General features: G+C 41.2%; 1 protein-coding gene across 2 annotated transcripts in view; it reads right to left on the minus strand.

Moving 5' to 3' along the window:
* Window positions 1-9,615: 9,615 nt before the first annotated feature.
* The window catches only part of LOC148184424 (uncharacterized), a 51,800-nt gene continuing 37,638 nt past the window's right edge, over window positions 9,616-23,777 (minus strand). For both annotated transcript variants that reach the window (XM_088054371.1, XM_088054372.1), the window contains exons 3-7: window positions 23,070-23,151; window positions 19,479-19,570; window positions 13,898-13,968; window positions 11,637-11,724; window positions 9,616-11,251 (exon numbers count right to left, since the gene is read on the minus strand). In XM_088054371.1, the coding sequence (XP_087910497.1) occupies window positions 10,345-11,184 (840 nt within the window). In that variant the 5' untranslated portion in view covers window positions 11,185-11,251; window positions 11,637-11,724; window positions 13,898-13,968; window positions 19,479-19,570; window positions 23,070-23,151 and the 3' untranslated portion in view covers window positions 9,616-10,344. The remainder of the gene's footprint in view (window positions 11,252-11,636; window positions 11,725-13,897; window positions 13,969-19,478; window positions 19,571-23,069; window positions 23,152-23,777) is intronic.

A 23,777-nucleotide genomic window follows, 5' to 3' on the forward strand; every position in this document is an offset into this window, starting at 1 on the left:
AACGAGCACTAACTACAAATACAGTGAAACTGGCAGTTCAAAAAAAGGTTACTGTTCTCAAAACATAAAGCAGATGATGACATTTCAGTAAACACTATATTTTGTAGCTTAGAGCATCAGTTAGAAGTAATTCCTCCATAACATCTCATGTCAGGAAATCAGTTCAGCAAAAGCTATTTTCAGCTGATAACTCTGAAATAAGACATCAGAAATTACACTCTAAGTTCAAAAGCCCAATAATAGTAAAAAGAGATTCATGTGGAGCTGGTCCAAACATTTTGGCTGTATGTGTGGTTTTTGTTGTTGAAAAATGGCCCTGAGGAGCAAAAGCTTTATTTTTTATTACACCAAATCACTTCAAAGATAAATAAATAAATAAACAGGTTGATTTTTTCTTTTTCTGCCAGACTAGAGCAGGCTAACTGGGCATGCAATCTTGCTTTTTTCAAGCCAGCAGCATTGACCCTTTAGAAAGACATTTTTTTATTTCAAGATTTTTGTCTCTTGAAACCATCTTAGCTTTGCAACCCTATGTCCTCCTTCACAAAGCATCAAATGGAAAATCTCCATGGATTAAATTATCTATTTTCTCTCCACATCAGTATGTCATAAGTGAATTACACTGACCATGTTCCACTTCTCCTGCTTATTGTGCACAGACAGACAAGCATGAGCAGTACTCATCCCCCATGATGATGTGCACCAAGTAACACTGACATTACCTGGACCTTGCAAGCCCAAAATGATATTATTCCTCACTTGTTACCTATTATTCTTGGCCTTCCCACTCTCCCCACTTAGCATGTAACACTAAAGAAGTGCAGCTTTTTGGAACCGTGGGGTTTCCAGCAGCATATTTTGAGCAGTTGGCATTTAACATCAAAAGCACTAAAATAGCCATCTCTTTCACTGCACTTTTCTCTGGAAATGACAAAGTCCTCAAGGACACCTTACTTTCCACAGTTTTCAGATGGGGAGAATGAGGCACCAGTGGAAGTGAGATTCAGCAGCTCCAGGAAGCAATAAAGTTGAAGGACAAGTGCAGCACCCCCAGCTCCTGCCCCAGCACTTTCTGCTGTGTCTTGGCTCCTCATGGCCCAGCAAAGGTGACTCTTGCTTCCTGAGGTGGAGCTCCACTGGAATATTTAGTGTTGTCGTGGTTTTAAACCAATAACTAAGAAAATTACTTATTTCTTGCTGTGAGATATGGATTAGAACAAGAGCAAAACAGGCATAAAACTTAAAAGGGAAAAAGAAAGGAAGTTTATTGACAAACTACAATAAGAACACCAGAATAAACTTCCAGAAAAACCTTTTCATCCCCTGTCTACCCACTATTCCCTTGTTCACATGACAAAAGAGACAAAACCTTTGGAACTTTGATGGTTAAAACAGTCCCAATTCTTGCTACAGTCTTTTCACCAGTCTTTATAGAGAAACAGAAGTTTCTTCCTGTTAATTTATGGAGTTTCTCACAAGAAAAACTATTTTTCTTATAGTTTTCCATTGCTCTAATGTTAGCTGCCCAGAGCTGCTGTTATTAGAGCCCACTCCTCCCATTTTCACATCCCAAGTGTGTATGGGCCATGAGTCTAGGGATGGGATTTTTAAGGATAAGTTATTCAAAGGCAAAAAGTCTTCTTCATCTGTTTCTGTGAGCTTCACCAGAAAACAGTTTTCTCATTGCCTCTCAAGGCTTCAAATCTTCCAGCACTTCACTGTACCATAATTACTCTACTTTTTACTCAAAATTTACACTTTGAACACTCTATTCCTCCCTATATACTGTCATGAATTAAAGGAGCGTTTTCAAGACCTTATTGTCCATTTCCATAGTTTTAACAGAAAGATATTTCAGCTTAATTAAAGCATCTTCTTAATTCTCTACCTTTTCTTTTCTTTCCTGTCACTAGTAGTTTATAAAGTCTCTTTTCATGTTGATCACTCTCTTTTCTCTGTCTGGATAAAAAGATTAATCCGCAAGTCTCATCTGGGAAATGAAAGAGTTAAAATCTTGCCCAGGCTGTTGTAGGTAGTTCTGTGGCTTCGGCCGGTGCAGGAGCTGGAGCCGTCTGCGATGGAAAGCTCCTCATGGCTGCTCTGGAGAGTGCAGTCGCCGCGCCCAGCCCGCTGCAGGCCCAGAGCCCTCTCTCCTTCTTCACTCAGCAGTCTCCAGTGAATCCAGCCACAGCAAAAAACCTGCAGCCGAGCCAGAGATCGGCTCGGCCCGGCCCGGCCGGAGCCCGGAGAAAACCCCCTCCACAGGGCCTGCATCCCCCGGTCGGGAGACGCTGGGCCCAGCCCAGTCCCCGCCCGGCCGCATGGCCTGGGCAGGGAACGGGAAGCCTGGGGCTCTGCCGCCCTTCCCAGCCAGGAAACAAAGAGAACCAAGAGAGCTCTGGTTTTACACTTTAAGGTAGGGTTCACAAGTTGATCCCACTTTTCAATGGCCTAAACTGCTGTCAATTCTCAGCAATGACCGATAATTGGTCAGGAGAAAAGACGCCAGGCAGATCCCAGCAACTTAAACTTTCTTAAAGGTAAAGTAACTCCATGACAAGTGTACAAATGATGAAGAGACCTGAGCACCAGCCTTATTTGGAAGAAGCAGAAATGGTCCTTTCTTCAAACTAGCAGTTTGGGGAAAATCAGATGAGACTGAGACCACCTTCCTGAAGACACTCCCTGCCTACCATAGGCAAAAAACCCATCAGGATTCCCCAGTGTTTTCCCCCTTCTGTTCTGTCTCACTTTGCCAAGCAAGGAGACTCTCTCCTGGGATCTCAGGGTCTCATGCAAAGAGATCTTGTTCTTTCTCATCAAACACAGCCATTCTACTTTTCTTTCTAAAGAAAAGGAACTACCTTTCCTCTGCTCTTTTCCACTCTGGCACTGTCCAAATGTTCAGGCAGACAGGAATGTCAGACACTGTCAGATGCTACTCATTAACAGAAATACCAGCAGTGACGACAGCCACTCATAGAACATCTTCAGTGGAAAAAATTCAGAAAGTTTTACTAATAGTCACCCTACATGTTCTCTGCTTGGGAGAAAGTTTCACATGCATAGCCCAAAGTCTACTGACCTAAAAAAGGACACCCCTTGAACCAAGAAAGCTCTTAGCCACCACCATGTTCCAACCATTGACTGAAACAGTCTCCACATGCAGATTAGTATTAGATTATGCATATTTGTTTCATCAAACCTGGAAAAATGTCAGTTGTTACAATGAAGAACTGCTTCTTGCTGGGAAAAGAAGGCAGTCTCCTTGTAAAGGTGTGCTATTCCTAAGGCACTCTCTAATGCACTCTGCCCTGGTGCAGGAGCTTGTGCCACCAGCTTCCACAGCATCAGCTACCGAGAGGTTCAGTGCTGGACAGCCTGGATAGTGCAGCTGCCCAATTCATCCCAAAAAAGCAATGGTTCGGATGACACTGAAATACCTGTCCTGGTTCGGGGCAAATTTGGGAGAAAACCTCTGGATGGGGTCCCTCCAGAAAGCAAATTTCTGGGTCCCTCCAGAAAGCAAATTGAAACAGCCTTTCCCCCAACTGGTTTGGGAAAGTATTTCCTTGGAGAAAAGTGAAAAAAACTGTTTATTCAACAAGCAAAGTATCCACAAGCATAAAAAATGAGTAATATTAATCAATAAACCTCTCACTGTTCGATGAGATGGCAAATCCAGAAAAGTCCTTGTCATGGGGTGTAGCTCAGCTCACTCAGGTTCTTATCAGTCCCTCTGACACTGGAAAGTGCCAAGGCCCAGGACCCGGTGGGCCACAGTTGTGAGCTCCCAGGGTTTGTCTGGGTGTTTTTCAGTTCAGAGCAGGTTTGAACAGATGCAAGAAAAAGGGAAAATAACAGTCCAGGGAACTTCTCTACCTCAACTAGCTAAAAACTAACTAGAAGCAAAGGAGATATCTGTCCCTCTGTCTGTACTGCAGACAACACAGTCCAGGAGCAGGACGTGGGGCAGTGAGGGCTTTCTGACACAAAACTGCAGCTTCTTCTTCCCCCGCTTTGCTCTCTGAGCCAGTCTTAGAGGTGCAGAACTTAATATGTAACATAAACAAGGTGAGTTGGGATACAAGCACCATAAAGTCACCCCAGGACAGTACCCAAACACATCCATTGAAGTATCTGCTGTAAATTGGAGGTGTGATGAAACAATTTTTATGTGGCAGTGTTGTCATTAGTTGGCTTAAGTTCTGTTAAAAGTCTCAACTCTTTATAGCCATAGATGTGGCAAGCTTGACAGAGTTGCAGAAATTACAAAAAAAAACCCACAAAAAACCCAACTAAACCCCTCCCCCCAAAAATACACACACTCACACAAAAAAAATAAAAAAAACCAAAACAAAACAAAGAATCAGCTCTGAGAAATGCAAAGTCACTTGTCAAAGTCTGGACTGTCCAGTGAACTCCAGGTGTTTCACTGAAGGTGACAGACTGAAGGTGTTGCAAAGCTACCTCTTGGGTGTACAGCGACTGCTGCCTATGAAAAACCTAAGATTATCTCTGTGAAACAACTTATGAAAAAGGAAATAAACCACCAAAGGCGACCTAATCAAACACATGGTATGAATCAATTACATGATCCACGCATGGTTAAGAACAAGCAGGGATACTGATGAGCATCTGAGGGCAATTGTGGAAAGATACACACTTTCCTGCAGATATTTACATGGCATCTGAGTAAGATTTGTCAGTGCAAAAGATGTCACATGGAAATGGTACTACTTTATGGAGCAAACACAGAAATCTCTGAAGAACTACATATAACCTAATGCTTAAAGGTATGAAAAACACTTCTAGCACCATGACCTAAGCCAAAGCTGCAGGTCAGATAACAGAAGTGCTCAGTTTCAGGGATAAGGAAAAAGCAAAGAGAAGCTCTAACACACAGCTGGTAAAAATACACTCACACACACTCAAGTAAAATATTGTGAAATATTCTGTATGTAACTCAACCAAATTTTAAACTGCGGATTTTAAGACATTCATGTTTTCCAGAATGACATCTTTATTGCAGCTGTCACTGAACCATAAGGTCTGGTCTTAAAGGTAACAGTTGGTGTCAGATCAAAGTAGCTGCCTTTGAGCAGAGCACAAATGTTCCCCTCCTTCTGTAACTTCTCCACAGTCTGTCTTTAAAGCAGAAATCACATGTATTTTCTAACAATCCCATGAATATGCACAAAACTGATTACTCAAATCAAATTATCTTTCTCCCCCTTCTGCAGGCTGGGGAACAGCTCTCAAGACAAGCTATTTTACTCCAGGATTGTTTCATTTCTTTGTCATGACTCCTCTTGTGGGACTTTGATCCCTGAACCCTTGGCTGCATTTGGTATCGATATAACCATCTATGTAACTTCACTGCAATTACCAGGATGCTGATTAATACCATGAGTCCACATCCACACACTAAGGGTTGGATTTGCCATTTAATCCAGCAAAATGCATCAGATTTTTTTTTTTCCTGGTGCTTTGCAAAGGTGCCTAATTAGCTTTCAATACTGTGAATTGTAAAACAGAGCAAGATATTTTGGTCTGTATTTTGTGTTAATGGTTTAACCTCAATAGCATATCTTTTCCGCAAAAGCTCTGAAAAGCATACAAATTAATGGCAGGATATGTACCACAAAACCCATCACAACTTCAGCATCTAATTAGCACTATGTGGCAACATTCACACTGATATCCTGTTCACCACAATCTTTGCAAGACTTTATTTTCCGCTTCCAAAGTAGCATTAAGGAGGACAGCTGCTCTCACATTCCACACATCAAGCCATAAACATTTATCAAGGTGCCAACAGAAACCATCACTTCTGGGTTGTCAATATTTAATCTGCAGTAAAATTAAATCATGGGTCATTAGACCCAGTTCATCAAGTCAGCAGTTCAGGGCAGATGTTGAGCTGGATGTCAGGAAGCTTCTGCAAAAAGCACATGGAATCTTCTGCCATGCTTGATCATGGAAACCTCACAGAGTATCTGTATATGGATCCTACAGATGCACAGCCCACAGCACTGAGTTTTCAGGAATGGGCTGCATCAGCACCATCACTCCTGAGGAACCACCACACTGCAATTGTAGACAGGCAGTCTTGACGCCTTCACTGATGAACTTCACTGAAGTTCACCAGGGAACTTCAGGTAATCTGATAGTAAAAACCAGACCTGTTAACCAAGAAGCTCTGCCCCTTGTTACCCTTTCTCATTTGAAGGCCACCAGAAGGCAAAAATGAAAGGATTTATGATTCTCTGTTAGAAACCTGATGTAGTAGCCCTCCTCTTCATTGAATGACTGAAAATGGCACATCACTTTGCAACCCTGTTTTTCCTGCACCTTTTTCCTTTCCAAAGGAGGACCACAACAATTTCTAGCTTATTATAAAGTCTCAGCAATCAGCAGTGAAGAATAACAACACTCATTTGTCAGGCTATTAGAACTTCTTCCATTTCAAAGACTACACCATGCTCTCTAAAGTTTAACAAACTTGGCTTGATGGAAGCTCAGATCGCTGTGGGAGAAGCACATGAAGAGAAAACCTGTCCTTAGGCTGACTATCAGCAGCCATGCTTTCACAACTTTTGTGCAGCTCAAAGATGAGGGAAGGGAAGTGGTGAATGATGAAGCAACTTGTCTGACCAGGTCTAAGGAGAGGACAAAGGCCCCTCTGCCTTACAGTTGTAGCCTTGCCACACAACTTCTCTTTACTCATTTAACCAGTAATAGGCAAAACACAAATTACTTTCTCTAATGGAAAATTTCCCAATCTACAGATAAGCAAATCCTTTTGTTTACTCCACACTTTCTTTGCAAATAAGAAAAAGAGCACTGCAGTTTTTGTACTAGCACAGACCTGAAGGCAGAACGTAACTGCATATGGCCTGTTCCTCATATTTCCCATTGGTTAATGTTTGAGCCAGTTCTCTCTTTAATTGACTCCATCTTCTTGAGTGTGGCCCGGCTAGCTCAGTGATGAGGTTTCTCTTCACTCGAGTTTCGAGCCAGCATATGTTTGTGGGGTTCACTGATTTTCTTCAAGAATCCAAGTCTATAGAGCGAGTAAAGAAATCAGGGGGGGACTCTCTCTCTGGTTTGCATTCCACAGTTTATTTCTGTGAAGGGGAATCCAAAGGACAAGAGACAAAGGATTTGGGGTCTGGGGGGGGTCTCTTTTAACAGGGTTTCTCGGAGGGAGGGAACATCAGAGAGAGAACCAATTATTTTTCTCAGTTAGTACATCTTACAAACTTTCTACAAATCAAGGCTACACACACCAAGATAAGAAATAACAGACACCAACTTCTTCAAATGCCCACAAAGATGTAGGAGTATTCTCCACAGAGGGGCAGAGGAGGAGAGAGGGGGGGCTTGGTTTCCTGGCAACACAGGGGGGAAAGAAAGGGAAGGCAAGGTAAGCATGCCCTCTCAGCTTCCATAGTTTAGAGGCATTCTGGGACAGGAAAAAGTTACAAACTTCCGTGTTGGAAAGAAGGGTTCTCTTCTCCCAACCCCGTGCTTTCCTGGGCTAAAGAAACTTCAAGCAGCTGGAAATGCCAGCGGGGTCCTCTCTTTACTCTATCCGGCCTCTCGCCGTGGGGCTGAGGAGAGAAACTTCAGTAACCATGGTAACTTGACGCCAGGTAAACAATTAGGAGAAAGAGAAGCTGGGGGTGGGGGGAGAATCACAACTAAAAGATGGGAAAAGATAGATTTCAGGCTATCAACTACAACATTTAATGGGTAATTTTCTTGAAAAATTTTATCCTTCACAGCACATTACTGTTCTTAATTAGAACATTCCCGAACAATTCCCATTCAAACTTCTGATCACCACAGATAACTCACAGGCAGGTATCATCCACCACTGCCACCATTGGAAAGGCGCTGGGGAGCTATTATAGTCTTTGGAAAGCCCCCTTGTCAGAATATTAGAATCAACTCTGTCCTTCAACTCTATGCCATTTCTTCTTTCCTGAAAGGTCGAAAGTCTTCAAAGTAGTGTCATCAAAACAAAGTTTCTAAAACATAATTTGGTGACTTAATTATTTGTGGGTATATTTCTCTTCGGCAGTATACATGTGGTTGTATTGTAATTGTCACCCGCTATCACATGCAACATGTGCCTTCCAATTTGATTTCTTTTTTTCACCACATCAAAAAAGGAAAGCCAGACCTGCTTTCTCTGCCTGTTCTGTTAATCTGCCCCGCCCTACTTACTGCTCATGTGTCTACTCTGGCATAAGGTGACACACGTCCCTGACACAGACATCTACATTTTTGCATTACTGTGGCTTGGGAGATTATTTTTTTACTTCAGTGTCCTTCCTCTATAAGCTAATGGAGGAAGTTAACTAATTTCACCAATCTTTTATCTTATGAACCTCAGTATGTTATAATTTGCTGGAACCATTTCTGCCATCTCACGCCTTGTATCAGGCGTGTCCTCTCTGGAAGTGTTCTGCTTCTGAAACTTACTTTATTCTAATTAATCTCTTTGAAACAGCCTCACATTTGTTATCAAGACTTCCACACAACTCCCAGCACTCAGAATAGGTAGAAGAAATATAATTGCTTGTGAATTGTGTAACTACTTGGTGTGAGTAAGGCAGGAAGACAGCAGAAAGCACAGTTTGAGGAATTTAGATCTAATAGTGTTAAGCATAATCCTGCACTATCTTGTAATTTCAGAAAAAAAATTTATATAATAAATACACCATTTAAAGAACCTTAAAATTATTGAGAACACTAATAGCACAAAGTGAACCTCACATAAGCACCCCAAGTATCATCATCATCAAGGGCAATACATGGGTTATTCACTATAGTAGTTCTCAAAGCCTGGAAAATTCCACTGAAAATCAATAAGGGAGAAGCAGACAGTGCTTTCCACTCTTATTCAGCCAATGAGATCCACAGAGTTTTTCACTTTTCAGAGACAAGTAAATCTGTTAAATGCTATATTCCTTAGCAGGAGGAGAGAATGGAAACTGATAAATGGAATGGAATGAATGGAAACTAATAAAACTTCAAACAGATATTCAAAGTATCTAGAAGGGGAAATGGGAATTTATACAGAAATCCAGTTTTATTACAAGTGCTCTGTTAGTGCTACCATTTAGGTGTGCTAGTGCAAAATGTATTTATTAAAGAAAGACCCAATTAAGAAAATTGTTCAAGTAACTCTCAGTAGTGCAAGCAACACAACTGTGAATGATGCTGCAGTGCTAACATACAAAAAAAAAATTAGTATGAAAGTTTAAATATGAACTTGTAGGAAAAGACAAAGAGCAGAAATGAAACTACTAATAAAACATTACTACTGAAATTCTTTATGGGTATTTTTTTACTTTAATGCTAGGGATCTGTGAACACTTCTGTGACTTCTTAGTTTTGTCCAAGAGAATGATTTCACTAACTGTGGGTGCAGTCTTCCAGTGTTGAGGAGCTGGGAATTTTGCCTCTGATTTGAGCAGACTGAGGCTGACACATACAAGCTGCAGCCACTGAAAGCTGGGAGGCGGACACTCCTTCAGGTAAAAAAGGCAGAGAGGTACAGCTTTGATCATTTCATATATAGGCAAATCAAGGCTCAAAACCTTTTTTTTTCCAGAATTATTGCTGTTTTATTGAATAAAATCTCAGTTTCAAACATTTGTCACAGAGACTTCTACTTTAAGTAAGAAAAACCATTAAAGATCTCTTGCTGAATTATTATCAGTACATTCATCTCTTGATAGAAATAACTAAGTCTTCACACTCACAGGATGCCTACAAGGAAGAATTCACATAAAATATTTGAAAGGAGATAAGTCTAAATACATTTAGACTTAAATACATTTTAAAATACATTTAAATGTCTTGATCACTACCTCAAAAAAGATCACCAAACACAGCTGAAGTTAAAGTCAAACAGCAGTAAAACGGAGAATTCTGTTTGTCTAGAATTCATCGATTTGCTAACAGACACACACACTGGAATAAGACTTGAGACAGCAATATTACAATCTCTTGAAGAAACCGTGAGAAATACATTCTGACAGATGGATTTGGGCTTCAACCTTTGGCAGGCAACGTGGAAGTTGCAGGACACATACACAAGGGGCAAGGTGTGCACAACACCAGGAGAAGGCATCTGGGTGACAGCACTGGCAATGCCACATGCAAGGCTTGTAGTAACAGACTAAGGCTTCCACGCGGTTTTCTAAGTTGCTCTGGGGGTTTTTTGGCTATTTTGTTTTGCTTTGACTTTTTTACAAAATTTCTCTACTTTTAAGTCAATCCCCATTGCTATCCCGGCCCCGTTTCTCCTGCTGCTGCCACAGCACCCTAGTTCTGCCGGCGGCACGACTTCTTGTGGGCTGCTCCGGTGCCCTTCGGGCGGCCGCCGCCTCTGCGCCTCCCGGACGGGCAGGAGGCCCCGGGGCGGCAGCCGCCGCTCTGCCCGGCGCCCGAGGGCTCGGCCTCGGTCTCGGCCTCGGTCTCGGTCTCGGCCTCGGTCTCGGTCTCGGCCTGCCCCTGCCCCTCACGGCGCTCCTCCTGGGCCCCGCTGGTGCCAGGCAAGGCGACAGGGACGGGGCTGGCCTGCTGGGGAGCCGTGCCCATGTGGCGCCACGCCAGCTCGCTGCACTGGTCACAAGCCACCTGGATGAGCTGCCTCACGAAGGTGGGCGTCTGCTCCTGCAGGAAGGGCTGCAGCTCCCGCTCCAAGGCCTCCTCGTGCAGCCCGTAGCGACACAGGCTGGCCACGATCCTACCCTGCGCGAAAGCCACGTCCCACCAGCAGGCCCCGCACAGCACCTCGTTCAGCCACTGCTCCAGAGGCCGCAGGATCTCGGCGTAGTTGCGGAACAAAAGCGCCCAGGTCTCGGGAGGGAACCCCGCCACGAGGCCCCCGGGCTGCGGCCCCGCGGTGCCCGGCTCCTCCCGCGGGCCGCCTCTCCAGGGCACCGAGGGGTGCGGCACAGCCATCTCCACGAAGCCCTGGTCGGGCGGCGCCGGGTAGATGATAGTGTGAACAGCCTGCCTGCACAGGGGGCACGACGGGTTCTTCCTGGCCCAGCGCACGATGCAGCCCCGGCAGAACTGGTGCAGGCAGGAGCCCACGAAGGCGATGTTGCCCGAGGCTTCGCGGCAGATGGGGCAGCTCCACTCTGCCCTCGTGGCCATGCTGACGGTGGTGGCAGGCTAGAGACAGCTTCGGAACGGGAGCTGGTTGCCCTCGCTGTGTCGCAAGCTGCGGGGAGGGAGACACCGTGGTCAGTAGCTGTCCCAGCGAGAGGAGGAAAGAATGGCCAATGCCCTGGAGAAACCACCCTCCCAGCTGAGTCCAGAGGGCACCGAGAGGCACAGCTCACCTTCAATTGCTTGCCCAAAGAAGGCAGGGTGGAGAAACAGGGAGAGGTGGCCCCGGGACTGGCACTGGGAGTTCCCAGTGGTAACCGCCCAGTACGGGAGGAAGCCTCACCTTCTCTCCTTTTTCACTCCATTTTAGTTCCAAATAACCAGCGTGAAGGTGGGGGGAGTGAGCATAACATTTTACCAGGGGGAGGGATATATGTCTAGCGTGTTGAGAGTCTGAGATTAGTGTTTTTTTGATTTGGCAGTCTACTGAAGCATACCAGAAAGCTTTTGCAGATGAATGGAAGTAATGGCAAGTCCACTCTTCAAAACAGGAATAATTTTAAAGTTTCAGGCTGAACCGCAGGCCTGCAACATGAAACAATGGTATTTTACTGGTTTTGCTATGGAGGTGTGCTTTTGAGTCAAGAGCCTTAGGGACAGGTGAAGTTTTGTGCATAGTGGTTTACAAAAGTGGCTAGTCCTAAAATAGGAGTTACACGATATGTATCTAGATATTGAAGGAGAGTTGTGTTTGATTAATTGCCAGAATTAGCTAATTCTACACTAACTTTGTTTCCTAAGCAGATGTATTCATCAAAGGAATGATTCCTACTTATTTTTGTGACCAAGCTGGTAATTCTATGATTTCTAGTACATCAATTAGCCCTAATAACATATGAGTTAGAATTTAAGGATATGCTTGAGGCACAGTGAGGATTCTTCTGGGATCAGGGAAGTAATTTCACCAGCATTAAAACAACTGTCAAACTGCCAAATCAGAGCCTGTTCAAAGTTTTGTTTGGGAAACAGTTTTCTCTTGGGAAGTAGCTGTAGATATTTTGTGCTTGGAAGTCTTAAATCAAATGAACCTCATCCTGCACTGAAACTCCTGTTTTAACTTCCTGAAGCAATCAGATTACCTAGGGTAGACCCAAGCCCTCTGGGTGGAAGCCCTGAGAAGATACCAATTTAACTTCTGTCCTATGCTGTATCTGTAAACCTGGGAGACATGTTTGCTTCTGTAAGCCCCTATGAAACACAGAATATAATTATATTCCTCTTAAGCAAGGCAGCAAGCAAGCCATGCAATGATAGCAAGCAAGCAAGCAAGATAGCAATGGCAATCTTGAAGTAATAATCAGCTCTGTTCAACTAGAATCAAGAATTCAATGTTAAATTAGGATTTTGAATTTAATGTAAAATGCTTCTGTGGCTGGCTTTCAGCAGTGAGACACATTTCCTAGAGAGAGACAAGGACCTTCTGCTCCTGCAGTCATTGGCTTAGTGGAAACTAATGGAAATACTGCAAATCCCCTGACAGATCTCAGACAACTTATCATTATTGTAATAAATAATAAATGTCAAAGGTGTGTCTTTCATGAAGGGCTTCTACCTATTACAGGAGTAACTCTCCATGTTCTGCCTAAAAATAAAATAAAAAAACCAAAATGCATTGAAATTACATAAAAATAGAAATACACATCCAGTACACCCATAGGCACAGTTGATATGTGCTGGGTGGATGCGTTGGTGTGATGACCAATCTGTAAGGGGAAGAAAGCACCTAAGAAAGGAAGCAAAAAGCTACACAGCATCAACTGCAGAAACAGCATACAAAGAACTAACCATAATGCCCTTTTCCCATCCCCATGTGACTGCTGGAGGTGATGAAGATAGAGAAATTGTGAATAAAATGAAACCTGGGAAGAAGGCAAGACGTGGTGGGAGGCCCTTTTAAGAGTTGGTTCTAATTCTAATTAACATACTCTGATTTCATTGTTAATACTTAAGCAAATTCCCCAAGCTGAGTGTTTGGCCCATGAGGTAATTGGTGAGTGATCTCTCCTTGCCCTGATCTTGACCCACAAGCCACTTCTGATATTTTCTTTCCCCCGTCCAGCTGAGGAGGGAACTTGATAGAGTGGTTCTGGTGGGCATCTCTGATCCAGCCATTGTCAGCCCACCACAGGTTTTCACCAGTGAGCAGCATTTTGTCATTCCACGTGGTATCATACTGCACTCAGCTGTAAGCACACTCACCACAATTGAAATGTTATTTTTGCACCAGTCCATAGCTTTTCTCTTCCCATGTGTCTTGATCATTTCTGCTAGACACTGAAATGTAAGTGGTTTCTTCATGCCGTAAGGCAGCAAAGGCATTTAAGGAAACTGAAAAGACTGGAAATAGTTTTAAACTCAGAAACTTCTTAAGTTTCTTAAGCTTTATTACTCATTGAGCTGTCCTGCAGAAGCAGCAAAAGTCCACAGAAATATGACAAACTAGCTCCCTGACACTAAAGATTGTGTCAAGGACCAGCTTTCTCAATCCCTGTGGTCCTGACACAAATTTCACCGGGGTGCACCACGGCTCTCATAGCACCAGTGCCAAAACCTGCTGTTCTGCAAAAAATAGGGTGATTAAGAAATCCCTGTTGGAGAAAGACTGTGAGTAAAATACTTCTTATTTAACATTTTCAGCATGTTTTCTCTTGAGGGCTTTTTAATACACTCTAAAGTAAGATTGTCAATAAAAACTTACTGTTGTCTTTGTAAGGGATTCAAGAGAATAAATTCTACCCTGCAGATCAATCATACATACTTTTGTAGTCCCTATGAAAGCAAGAGAGAAATGGTTAACACAGGAATTGATTTGTCACTAGATAGTCTTTTGAAGGGATGTGTTAATATAAAGACCAAGACATCTCTGAAAATTCCCTACATTTTGAAAAAGGTGATAAATATAAAATGAACAGACAAAGCACAATCAATATGAAAAAGGTTTTGCAAATAAGAATCTGTTGAAATCCCCTGAAATACAAATGTGAACAGGAAATACAGATGTTAGCAAGGACTGAAGGAAAAAAAGAGTCTAAGCACTGCAAAATTTATGCTGGACTCACAAACTCAGTTTAAGAGAAATTCAACATTTTCCCATGGAACTGAGAAGTAACATAAGATTACTTAAGAAGTAAGATTATATTATTAATGAAAATAAATATGTTCCTTAAAATTTTTCATTTGAAGAGCAATAGCAACTATTTCTAGAATAAAAATGCCATTTAGTCTGCAAAAACAAAATCACTACATCTTTTCTTCTAATATCCCAAATAAATAAAGTCAAAGCTCATTTAAACTGACCAGATTTGAGTTGTTTTCTTTTATCAAGCACAATGTCCCAGCAGGACAAGAAAGATTCAATTTCCCGTCCTTCCCCTCCCAAAATCAGTCAGCTGAGCAGAGTGTGGAGATTGGGACTGGTGTTTTGCTGGTTTATGTCAGGGAGGAGGCAGGGGGATGTTGCTAGCAATCTCCACCTAGGATAAGCCTGGGGCTGAGAAGAAGCCCTTTCCAAATAAAATCTCATTGAAACCACTTGTAAAACACACTGTTTTAAATGAAGAAAGAAAAAAGAAGAAAAAGAAATAGAAAAAAAGATTTTTTAAAAAATGGCCATTTTCATAAGGATTGTTTCTGAGGACTCCCAGTCAGTTTTAATTTCAAATCAGCTTTAATAACAGGCTGGTGAATTGCAGTATCCTCCAGGACTTGAGGCTGCAGTACTGCAGCAGAAGGGAAAACAGGACTACTAAAGATACAATTCAAAGAGAACCCCCCATACTCTCTCTCTTAGTCTGTTTTATAAGTGTTTCATCTCTACAGCAGAACTATCGAGGATCCCTTTCATTATTTTCAAAATACATTTGTCATTCAGTTCACTCAACATTTCCACACTGGACACTACTCGTTTGGTGTGTAGTCTTTGAAACAGAAGTGTGTGATATTATGGGGACTGAAAGCTGACCTTTAATTTAATTTCTATGGACCATTCACTTAAGAGTTGCACTCAGTGACCCTTGCCCCTTCCAACTCAGAACATTCAGTGATTCTTTAAAGTATTGGTAGACCTTTAAGAAGGTGCCCCTAATGATGAGATGAGTATCAAGTAACTATAAAGGGATCAGTGTTACTATCTTTGGAACTGGTCCTTCTTTGACCAGGTTAGGAGAGCTCCAGAGGTGCCATTCAGCCTCAAGGATTTTATGATTCTATGATAGATTTCAAACAAGCAATAATTACACTGTCCTATTAGCATATAACTGCAGGTTCTGTAATGTGCGTTAGCAGTTTTCAAAACCAAGTTTTCCTTGGTAAAATGCCTTAAGCACTTGCTCAACTGCTAGCAAAACCAGAAGAGAAACATTTGCTGAAAAGTAATTCTTAAATTAAATAAATGAGAGGTAGGTCTGAGGCTTCTCTGCCTAAAGCTGCCCTGTTGCTGGTGTTAAATCTGAGTCCTCAGCATGACCACTCACTGAAGCCCAAGGCTAAATCCTACCCATAAATCCAAAACCAGAGCACAGAAATATCTTCTCAGGCTTGAACACAGATTACATTTGATCAAGGGTACTCAGTTCAAGGCAGCATAGATTCAAACTGTTTCTGAAAAAATGAAAATACCAGGAATTTTTTGTACATCTCTTCTTCTTCTTCTTCTTTTCATTGCACCAATATTTGTCCAGCTGATCTGCTAGAACAGGGTTAATTTTTTTTTCTTCTTTTTTAAAATAAAGTTCATTTTTAGGCCGGAGGATATCTCTGACCTAGCTCAGCATGGGGTCATGAAAGGTGTATGGAAGGAAGATGGAATCTGTAGGAATGTTTCCCTGAGTCAAACCGGGAACAGAACTCCTACCTACTGTATAGTTCCAGCACCAGGCAGGTGTCCTGTCTGGGTCCTCTCCCTCCACTGTTTTGTGCCTCTGCCTGGAAGATGAGCAGATGACACTAACTCCTCTACCTCACTCCAGTTTAAAATTCCCACCTGGAGTTTTAATTTTTGTGTTGGCACTTAATTGAAAATAAGCAATAAAGAGCCTTATAAGTGAAAGTGGGAATTAATATGTACCAATGAATTCTGGGTTTAAGTTACCCCTTTTACCTTTCTTGAACCCATCCAAGGTAATTTGCTGACCCTGTAAACTCCATGTCCAGCCTGCTCAGGTAGCAATTAAATAAAGAACAGGTGATGGAAGAATAATAAATTAGCTGTGTCTAGAGTCATCCTTTTCCACTCCCTTTTTTGATTATTCCTTCCTTTTGCTTCTGTGGTAGTTACAGAGCTGATCAGTGACCTCAGGATTGCTTGAACTGCTTATAGGTCCCTAGAAAAGCCACTGTGGGAGGGGTGGCCTCACCTTCACCTCAGACAATCATTTTTTTGAAAAATAAATAGAACTACAAAACTGGTGTTTTTCCTCCAGAAGTCAGACACTTGTCCTGCTCTCTGTGCCATCTCTTCCTGGACATCATGTTGCCTCCCTCCCCGTTTTCTGCTGCAACTGCATTGCAGATACCTCTGTAAAGATCAGTTGTGGTATAACTAATTACATAGTGGTATTAGTTGTGCTCATTTTCAGATTTTGCTAATTTAATATCGTTGTTGTAGGCATAGCAACCAGACTGAGAAATACATTAGAAAGCCTGTTAGAAAAGTTCACCTAAAGTGTGGCTAAAAGACTCAATGGTACACATCAAAGAAAATCTTCCGACTAAAGGCTCAGAACAAGAAATTAAATCAGTCTGTTGGTTTTCGCAGCTGAGGGAAATAACTGGCTAATTGCAAGTTTCTGTTGGCATTTCAAAATGAAAATACCAGGAATGACCAGGAGGAAGGATAATGAGAGTTTTGTTTGTACAGGACCAGTGAGAGTCCATGGAAGTCACAGGGAATCTGTCCTCCACACCAGAACCTGTCTCTTTGCCCAGCAATCACCCTGAGCCACATGATTGAATCACATCATTGTCTTTCTTTATTACTGCTAGAGTAGATGGAGATATTCCTCTGCTTTCTTCTGTCAAACAAACAAAACAAAAACAAAACAAAAAAATCAGTCTTAAGGCTGAGGACCAGACGCTTCAAGACTGTCAGTACTTTTTTGGTGAAAGAGAATTGTTTGATGAAGTCTAATATCATGTTTGTACTGTATTCGGGGGGTTATTTAATAGCAATATAAACCTGCAACATAACATTTGAATACATTTGAAATGTATTGGTCCCTTTTAAAATGAAAACATGATCATTGAGGACAATAAGTAGGTTTATAAGCAACAATTCTAACAGTTATTCTGTGTACAAAATCAGGACAACTTCAGGCTAATTTTTTCTCTCATTAGTATGCTGGCTGTTTGACTGTAAAATAAGTTATTCTTTATGCTAAAATTCAAGGTTTTCCACAGTGCACAACTGCAAAGTAGTATTTCTCAGGTATTCAAAAACCTGAAAATATAAAACTCTGAAAATCAAAGTCTATCTTTTAAGTCATTAACCACAAACATTTGAATTTAAAACATTTTTATATCTATGATGCATATAAATCAGATCTAGGAAAACAGTGATCATAACCGAGGGTGAAACAATTCTCTTTTACCCAGAAATGTACATGTTTTGTTAACAGTAAAGGTAACAGGAAGGGAAAATATTGTGTTGATTTTTGGGAGGAGGTTTCTTTGTGTTTTTTCCTAAAAGGATGAAATATTTTTCCTTTTTTTTTTTTTTTTTTTTTTTTTTCCTGCATACTAGCACTCAAACAGTATTAATTCACTGAAGACTCCTTTGAAGTGTTCCCCTTTAGGTGTCATTAGATGGTACCATGTCACAGATTCCTTTCACTGAATACAACAGTGCTTTAAAGAAATTCTATTGTAAGAGCATTTTGTTCTGTTATGTTGCTTTGTGATGCTTTTATTTGTACCTGTGTTTTAAAAACTCAGTGGTGCAGCAGGAATATGAGGCTGCAATAAAGGACAAATTGGATCCCTGAGACAGGGGATCTAAATCTAAGCTTTCATTGTGACTCAATGAAACAAGATTCTCTGGTTAAGGTAAACTTTGTACTTCAAACACACACCAGTAATATGAGAGTTGAGAACTCTTTTGGTTTAAGTCTTAATCAAACCAGCTGTAGTGGACCTAAAAAAATACCTGCAGGGGAAGCACACATAATCCTGTAAAACTGTGACAATGTTTTCATTATAGTCATGTCAACATAGCATGGATAATTTTCTTTCTGGAGGAAGGAAATCCAAAATCGTACACAATCTGAATAAGAAATGAGAATGTTTTAACCTGTTCAGAAGATTTGTGCTGCAGATTACTGACCTGACAAATACAGTGTGTCTATGATAAATAAAGAACAATAAGGATTCAATTTCAAGTCTCCTTGTGCAGAATAATTGAAAGCTAGCTATTCTAAGGCTAATATGCATAGTCAAATTAATGATTTTGTGACAATCCAGAAGTGAGATGCTCTCAGTTTCCATAGGTAGGGGGGGAGAAGTGGGAATGGAACATGTGTCAGTAATTCCAGCTCACTGTCACACACCACAAGCCTCCTTGATCACTCAGCTCTTTCTGGTACTGCTGTCCTCTAAGATGGCAGTGTAAGCATCCATCAAACATGTTCAAAAATGCAATTTCTTTAGATACTTCATCACTACTTTACTACGTTACTACCACTTCATAATACTTCATTTATTTGTGTTCCAAAGTAATTTATACTCATCTCTCACAAACATCTTGATGTACTTTTGGCTGGAGTTCTGTAATCAAAAAAAAAAGGCTGTCCTTGCTCTGCTATTAATACCTTCCAAGTGAAGGAATAGGCTTTGAATAAGCCTTAATCTTCTGATGAAATCTAAAGACTTTTATGCTACTGTAACCAGTATGAATATATGCTGAATCATAATTAGGTTTCAAAGATCTATTTACAATTGCATTTTCCATCAGATTTCTCTTCACTATCATGGTATCTGCCCTTAAATTTGCCCTCACAACCATGTGGGAGCACATACGTCAATGCTTGAAGCTCTCCCCTCCACCCAGAACGTTTGCAAGGCAGACACCTATTGAAGTACTGTGGATGTTATTTTTATATGCTGCTGTAACAGCAGCCATCAACTGTCTATAGATCACAGACTATAAACTCTGTTTATTACTGGAAAAATTGTAAGTGTAAGCACCATTTATCCATTTTCTCTAAATATTTCAACACAGAAAAAAAAAAAACCAAAACTCCAAAAGAAACCCAGGCCTTGGAAGCACATCAGCCCCCTGACCTTACCAGAGAACTCTGTCAATTCTACCAATCTCTCCTTTGTGCAACACCAACTCTGTCTTCTTAAGGCAGGACTGCACTATGCAGCATCTGAGTTCCTGTAAAAAAAAGAGCCAAAGCCAGAATAGGCAACAAAAAATCCCCCTTCTCTGGGTATCTTGTTATATATAATAGAAGATTTTGATGTCACTGTGGGAAAATTTTTGCAGAAATTAATGCTACTATGTAATTTTCTAGGTACCAGTAAGCTTTCCTGGATACCTCACTCATTAGAAGGTGTTGTTTATTCTCATAGCGTTAAGGCCACCGCCTTAAATCACTCCTGTTGGGATATATCTTGGTAACCTGGGATACTCTGTGCAATGTGGAGGGAGGCAGGTAGAGTCCCACCATCCTGGTAGATTCAGTTCACTGTGCTGCTGCATGAAGAATCTTCTGCTAGCCAGTTTACTGTGAAATCCTTCTTAGCCCAAGCCACACCGAAGTAAAATGCAAGTAAAATCATTCATTGCATTCAGTATAGAAGCAGCTACAGAGACTTAAATGAAGAATGAAGGAAAAAGCACTTTTAAACTACTTATGGCTAAATTCAATCTGAATTGGTATTGCTCCCCCACTGGCAGACAGACTCATCACTTTTCCAAACACTTTGCTAGAGAATCTCTGCTTTCTCATTTTAATGAGTAAATGTCTGTTTCTTATGGCACATTCTGGTTTGTACCAGCAACCTGGCCTTCTGAAGACCCGTAGGACTGAGACAGACTAGAACTTTCCTTACAAACCTTGGCCATTCCTTCATGTTCATGAAATTATCTGCCTTTTCCTCTCTGCTGAAATAGTTTCACTTCCTTCAGGGACTCAAGTTTTTTTAACCCAGGTGTCAATTTCTGTGTTTGGTTAATTAACTCTCTCACCCAATAAATTAAAATCTCCCCTTTTAGTAAGCGGCTGCTTCTAGATCTTTACTTATGAAGGGTCTTTGATGCTAAACCTCTTATGAATCACTCTGTGAGGACAACAGATATGAGGTAATCCCCACCAACACCTCACATCTGAGCACACCAAATGCAACATCCATTCCATGTGCAGTATTCATTGGCCCTTTTGTCATCCACATCTGATTTTCCTTTATAGATCATTCCTTCAGAAAAGGTGTGAAAATATCACTGATGATGTACACTAATGGTTGCCTTCCAGAGGGTTCAAATTCAGCCAGCCAGCAGTTAAGCAGTCTTAGAAATGGAAGATAACAAAGAGAATATCTCTGTCTCTCCTTGTTTCTTACTAAAATGGTACCTGTGCACCATCACATTTGTTTTGATTTCTTGGCTTTGTGTTACCTTTTTTCTTACGAGAGTTATAAGCTTCAGGTCTGTTAAAGGACATTATGCTCCTATGGAAATACAACAATTTTAGCTGTAAAAGGAACAGTGCCTCTGTCTGAAGAATGTCATCTTTTATGCCCTGCGGCTCACATTTAATTACTATTCTTTTCCTATATCCCTTTCCTTACCTTGAAAATTAATAGACTTCATAGTGTACTGGGTAGCTAGGAGGAAGCAGAGGGTCACTAAAGAGATGATCTGAAATAGTCCAGCACGCCCTTAGGATAAACTGCAGAGATATTATTAAGTACCAGCAGTTTAAGAGGAACAAAAAGCAACTCCCCAAAACAAGAGTTGAGTAAGGAGCACAAAGGCATTAAAAATCAATGTGCTGTAACTTCTGTTACCAGTCAGTTTGGTCATTCCTGTACCAATGTGCTGGCTGCTACTGAATAGCTCATAAGAGCTCACAATCACAAAAGGGAAATTCTGTGCTAAAGGTGAGTTTAAAAATTTGGAATAATGCAGAGTTTCTGACAAGGACGTTCAGAGAAGTGATGAGTGAGCAGAGCTACTCACTGCCTGTTCAGCCGTTAGAGAAAGTTAATTCCTTTGACAGGGCACTTTGCCAGCTCTGACTTAACCTGGCCATTTTGGAGTAATTAGGACCATTTCAGAGTAGTTCAGTCCCACTCTTGTTGCTTCTCCTTGGAACAGGCAGCAGCTGAGAGTTTTGCAAAACAGATAATAAAAGTGCAAGTGTGGTGGGTCCTGCTGGCTCACATACATGTTAAAACATAGAGAACTGATCTGGGACAAAAGTGGCATTTTCAGACATCAAACACAGAGGTAATTACTGTCAGGGGAAAGGCTGGCACTGCTTAAGAACTGCCTGGTAGGAGAATTTAGATGGAAATTACTAGATTAAAGTTTTTAAGTGAGGAAGGAATGATGCCTAGGAATTCTAAATTTCCAAATCAAAGCCAATCCATATTTTCAGAGCATTTTTGGAGGAAAAACATTTGGATATTTCATTAAGAACTTGATCTTTTCTTTTTTATAAAAGATTTGCAAGAATTATTTGCTCTAGCTTGGCTCTAGTTTAACATACCTGGGCATCTGCCACCGCATGCTTGTCCCACTCAGAAGAATATTGGGGGCAAAAAAACCCTCAGCAATCAGGTTTTAGAAAATTACTGTCTTTTTCCTCAGCAATTTCCTCTCCCACTCTGTTTGTCCTGATAATAGCAAAGATCTTTATAGTCTCACAGCCGCTGCTCAGCACATCTTGACCTACAATGCGCTGCTGCGAGTATCGGTACAGGTCATTAAAAAACTTAAATTAGAGATTTGAATGAAGCACAAAAATTTCCTGCCTGTAAATTCTAGGCAAATTTTTTGTGTGATTGGTTTTTTCATTATGCCTTTAATCAATCTATTCGTATGCAGCTTTACTCTGACATAATAATAGAACTGTGTTTATTATAGATTAACAGGAATTTTGTCAAACCTCAACAGAATGTGAAGCGAAAGTGTCATCAGGTACAGCGTGACCAGTTTCAACTTCACTTTTAAAGTAACTTGTACGAGAGTGTAGCAAAAGACACATTTCTGCACCTGAAAATGCTTTACAAGCATAGCAGTGCTTTTTCTCACAATTTTCTGCTTTTAACAAAAATGCTTGTAACAAAAAACTTACACTGGAAAAGGAAATGTTCTACGGTATATGATCAGTCATTAATTTTAAAAGCTTCTAAAATTCCACAGCTCCTCTACTTCTAGCACAAGCTTTTTATTTTACTTCAGTAATTCAGAGCTTTCAATTGAGGGAAGGAAAAAAAAAAGGAGAAAAGAAAAAAAAAGAACAACAACAAAATCAAAAACATCTAATTCAGAATTGCTAGGTTTCATGTATTTCATATTGGTTTTACCAAAACATCGTAAAGAAATAATAGAATAGCAGTATTAGGCAGAAGAAGATAAAGAGGTAAAAATAACAAAAGGGGATTTTAATAATTACCAAAAAATACCAAAATGACTTTAAAGAAATGACCAAAAAGTGCAAAAGTTCACAGGGGCTCTAGACAGTTCCCATGGAGGGCCCAGAACTATAGCAAAAACATGTTGCACAGAGGAAGGTTTGGAATATGGCAACAGAGCAGAAGTCAGATGGAGGCATGAGGAGATAAAGGATGACCACAGACCACATTTAAATCAAGTACCTGGAGAGTCTTTATGCAGAAGCTGGGGCTAGGGGAATTTTGCTAAATACCTGTTCTCCAATGTGTTGAACTCCAACACTGTGGCTGTTTGGGTCCCGAGCTCTTCATGTGTGGATGATCATATCTTGGTGCCTAAAATTAAGAAGTAGGCAGATGGCTTAGACACCGTGCAGCTGGTTTGCAAATGAAGGAGCAAACTGAAGACCTGATGTTAAAATGGTCTTCATGCCCTTACAACCCACGTAAGTTACAGTCCCTAGGCCGTGCTTTGCTTACTCAACATACAGAAAAAGGAATAAGTACTGTGTTTGGCATGACTGTACATACTTCTGATGACATTCTTGTGAAGACAGCCTGGTACACTGAGTTCCAGTGAGGGCATTGATACATAATACAAAAAGATCCCAGTGGTTTCTAAAGGCAACAGGCAAGTGAATCTTATGAGCTCAGAAATGAACAGGGGAAATCTAGAAAAACAATCCTTTAGCAAGTAATACAGGGGGTTTATGCCAACCCAAGGACTCTGGAGATTGTGCTGAAATTCACAGCAGGAACGTTGTTGGGAGAATACTGAAATACTGAAAGACAAAGCACTGCAAGGAGAAGTGTCTGTGTGGGCAATAATTCACCAGAAACAAGAAGTCTGCAGCCCCAGGAGCAGGAACACTGAGGGAGCTTGGTGTGCTGCCCTGAGAGAGGCAGGAAACAAAGGATACAGTGACGCAGAGTTGTTGTGGTCATGCTCTGCTTAAAACAAT

This window comes from Pseudopodoces humilis, chromosome 4, assembly GCF_049639895.1.
Source record: "Pseudopodoces humilis isolate 2021_Gansu_Grassland_sample_001 chromosome 4, ASM4963989v1, whole genome shotgun sequence".
Classification (NCBI taxonomy): domain Eukaryota; kingdom Metazoa; phylum Chordata; class Aves; order Passeriformes; family Paridae; genus Pseudopodoces; species Pseudopodoces humilis.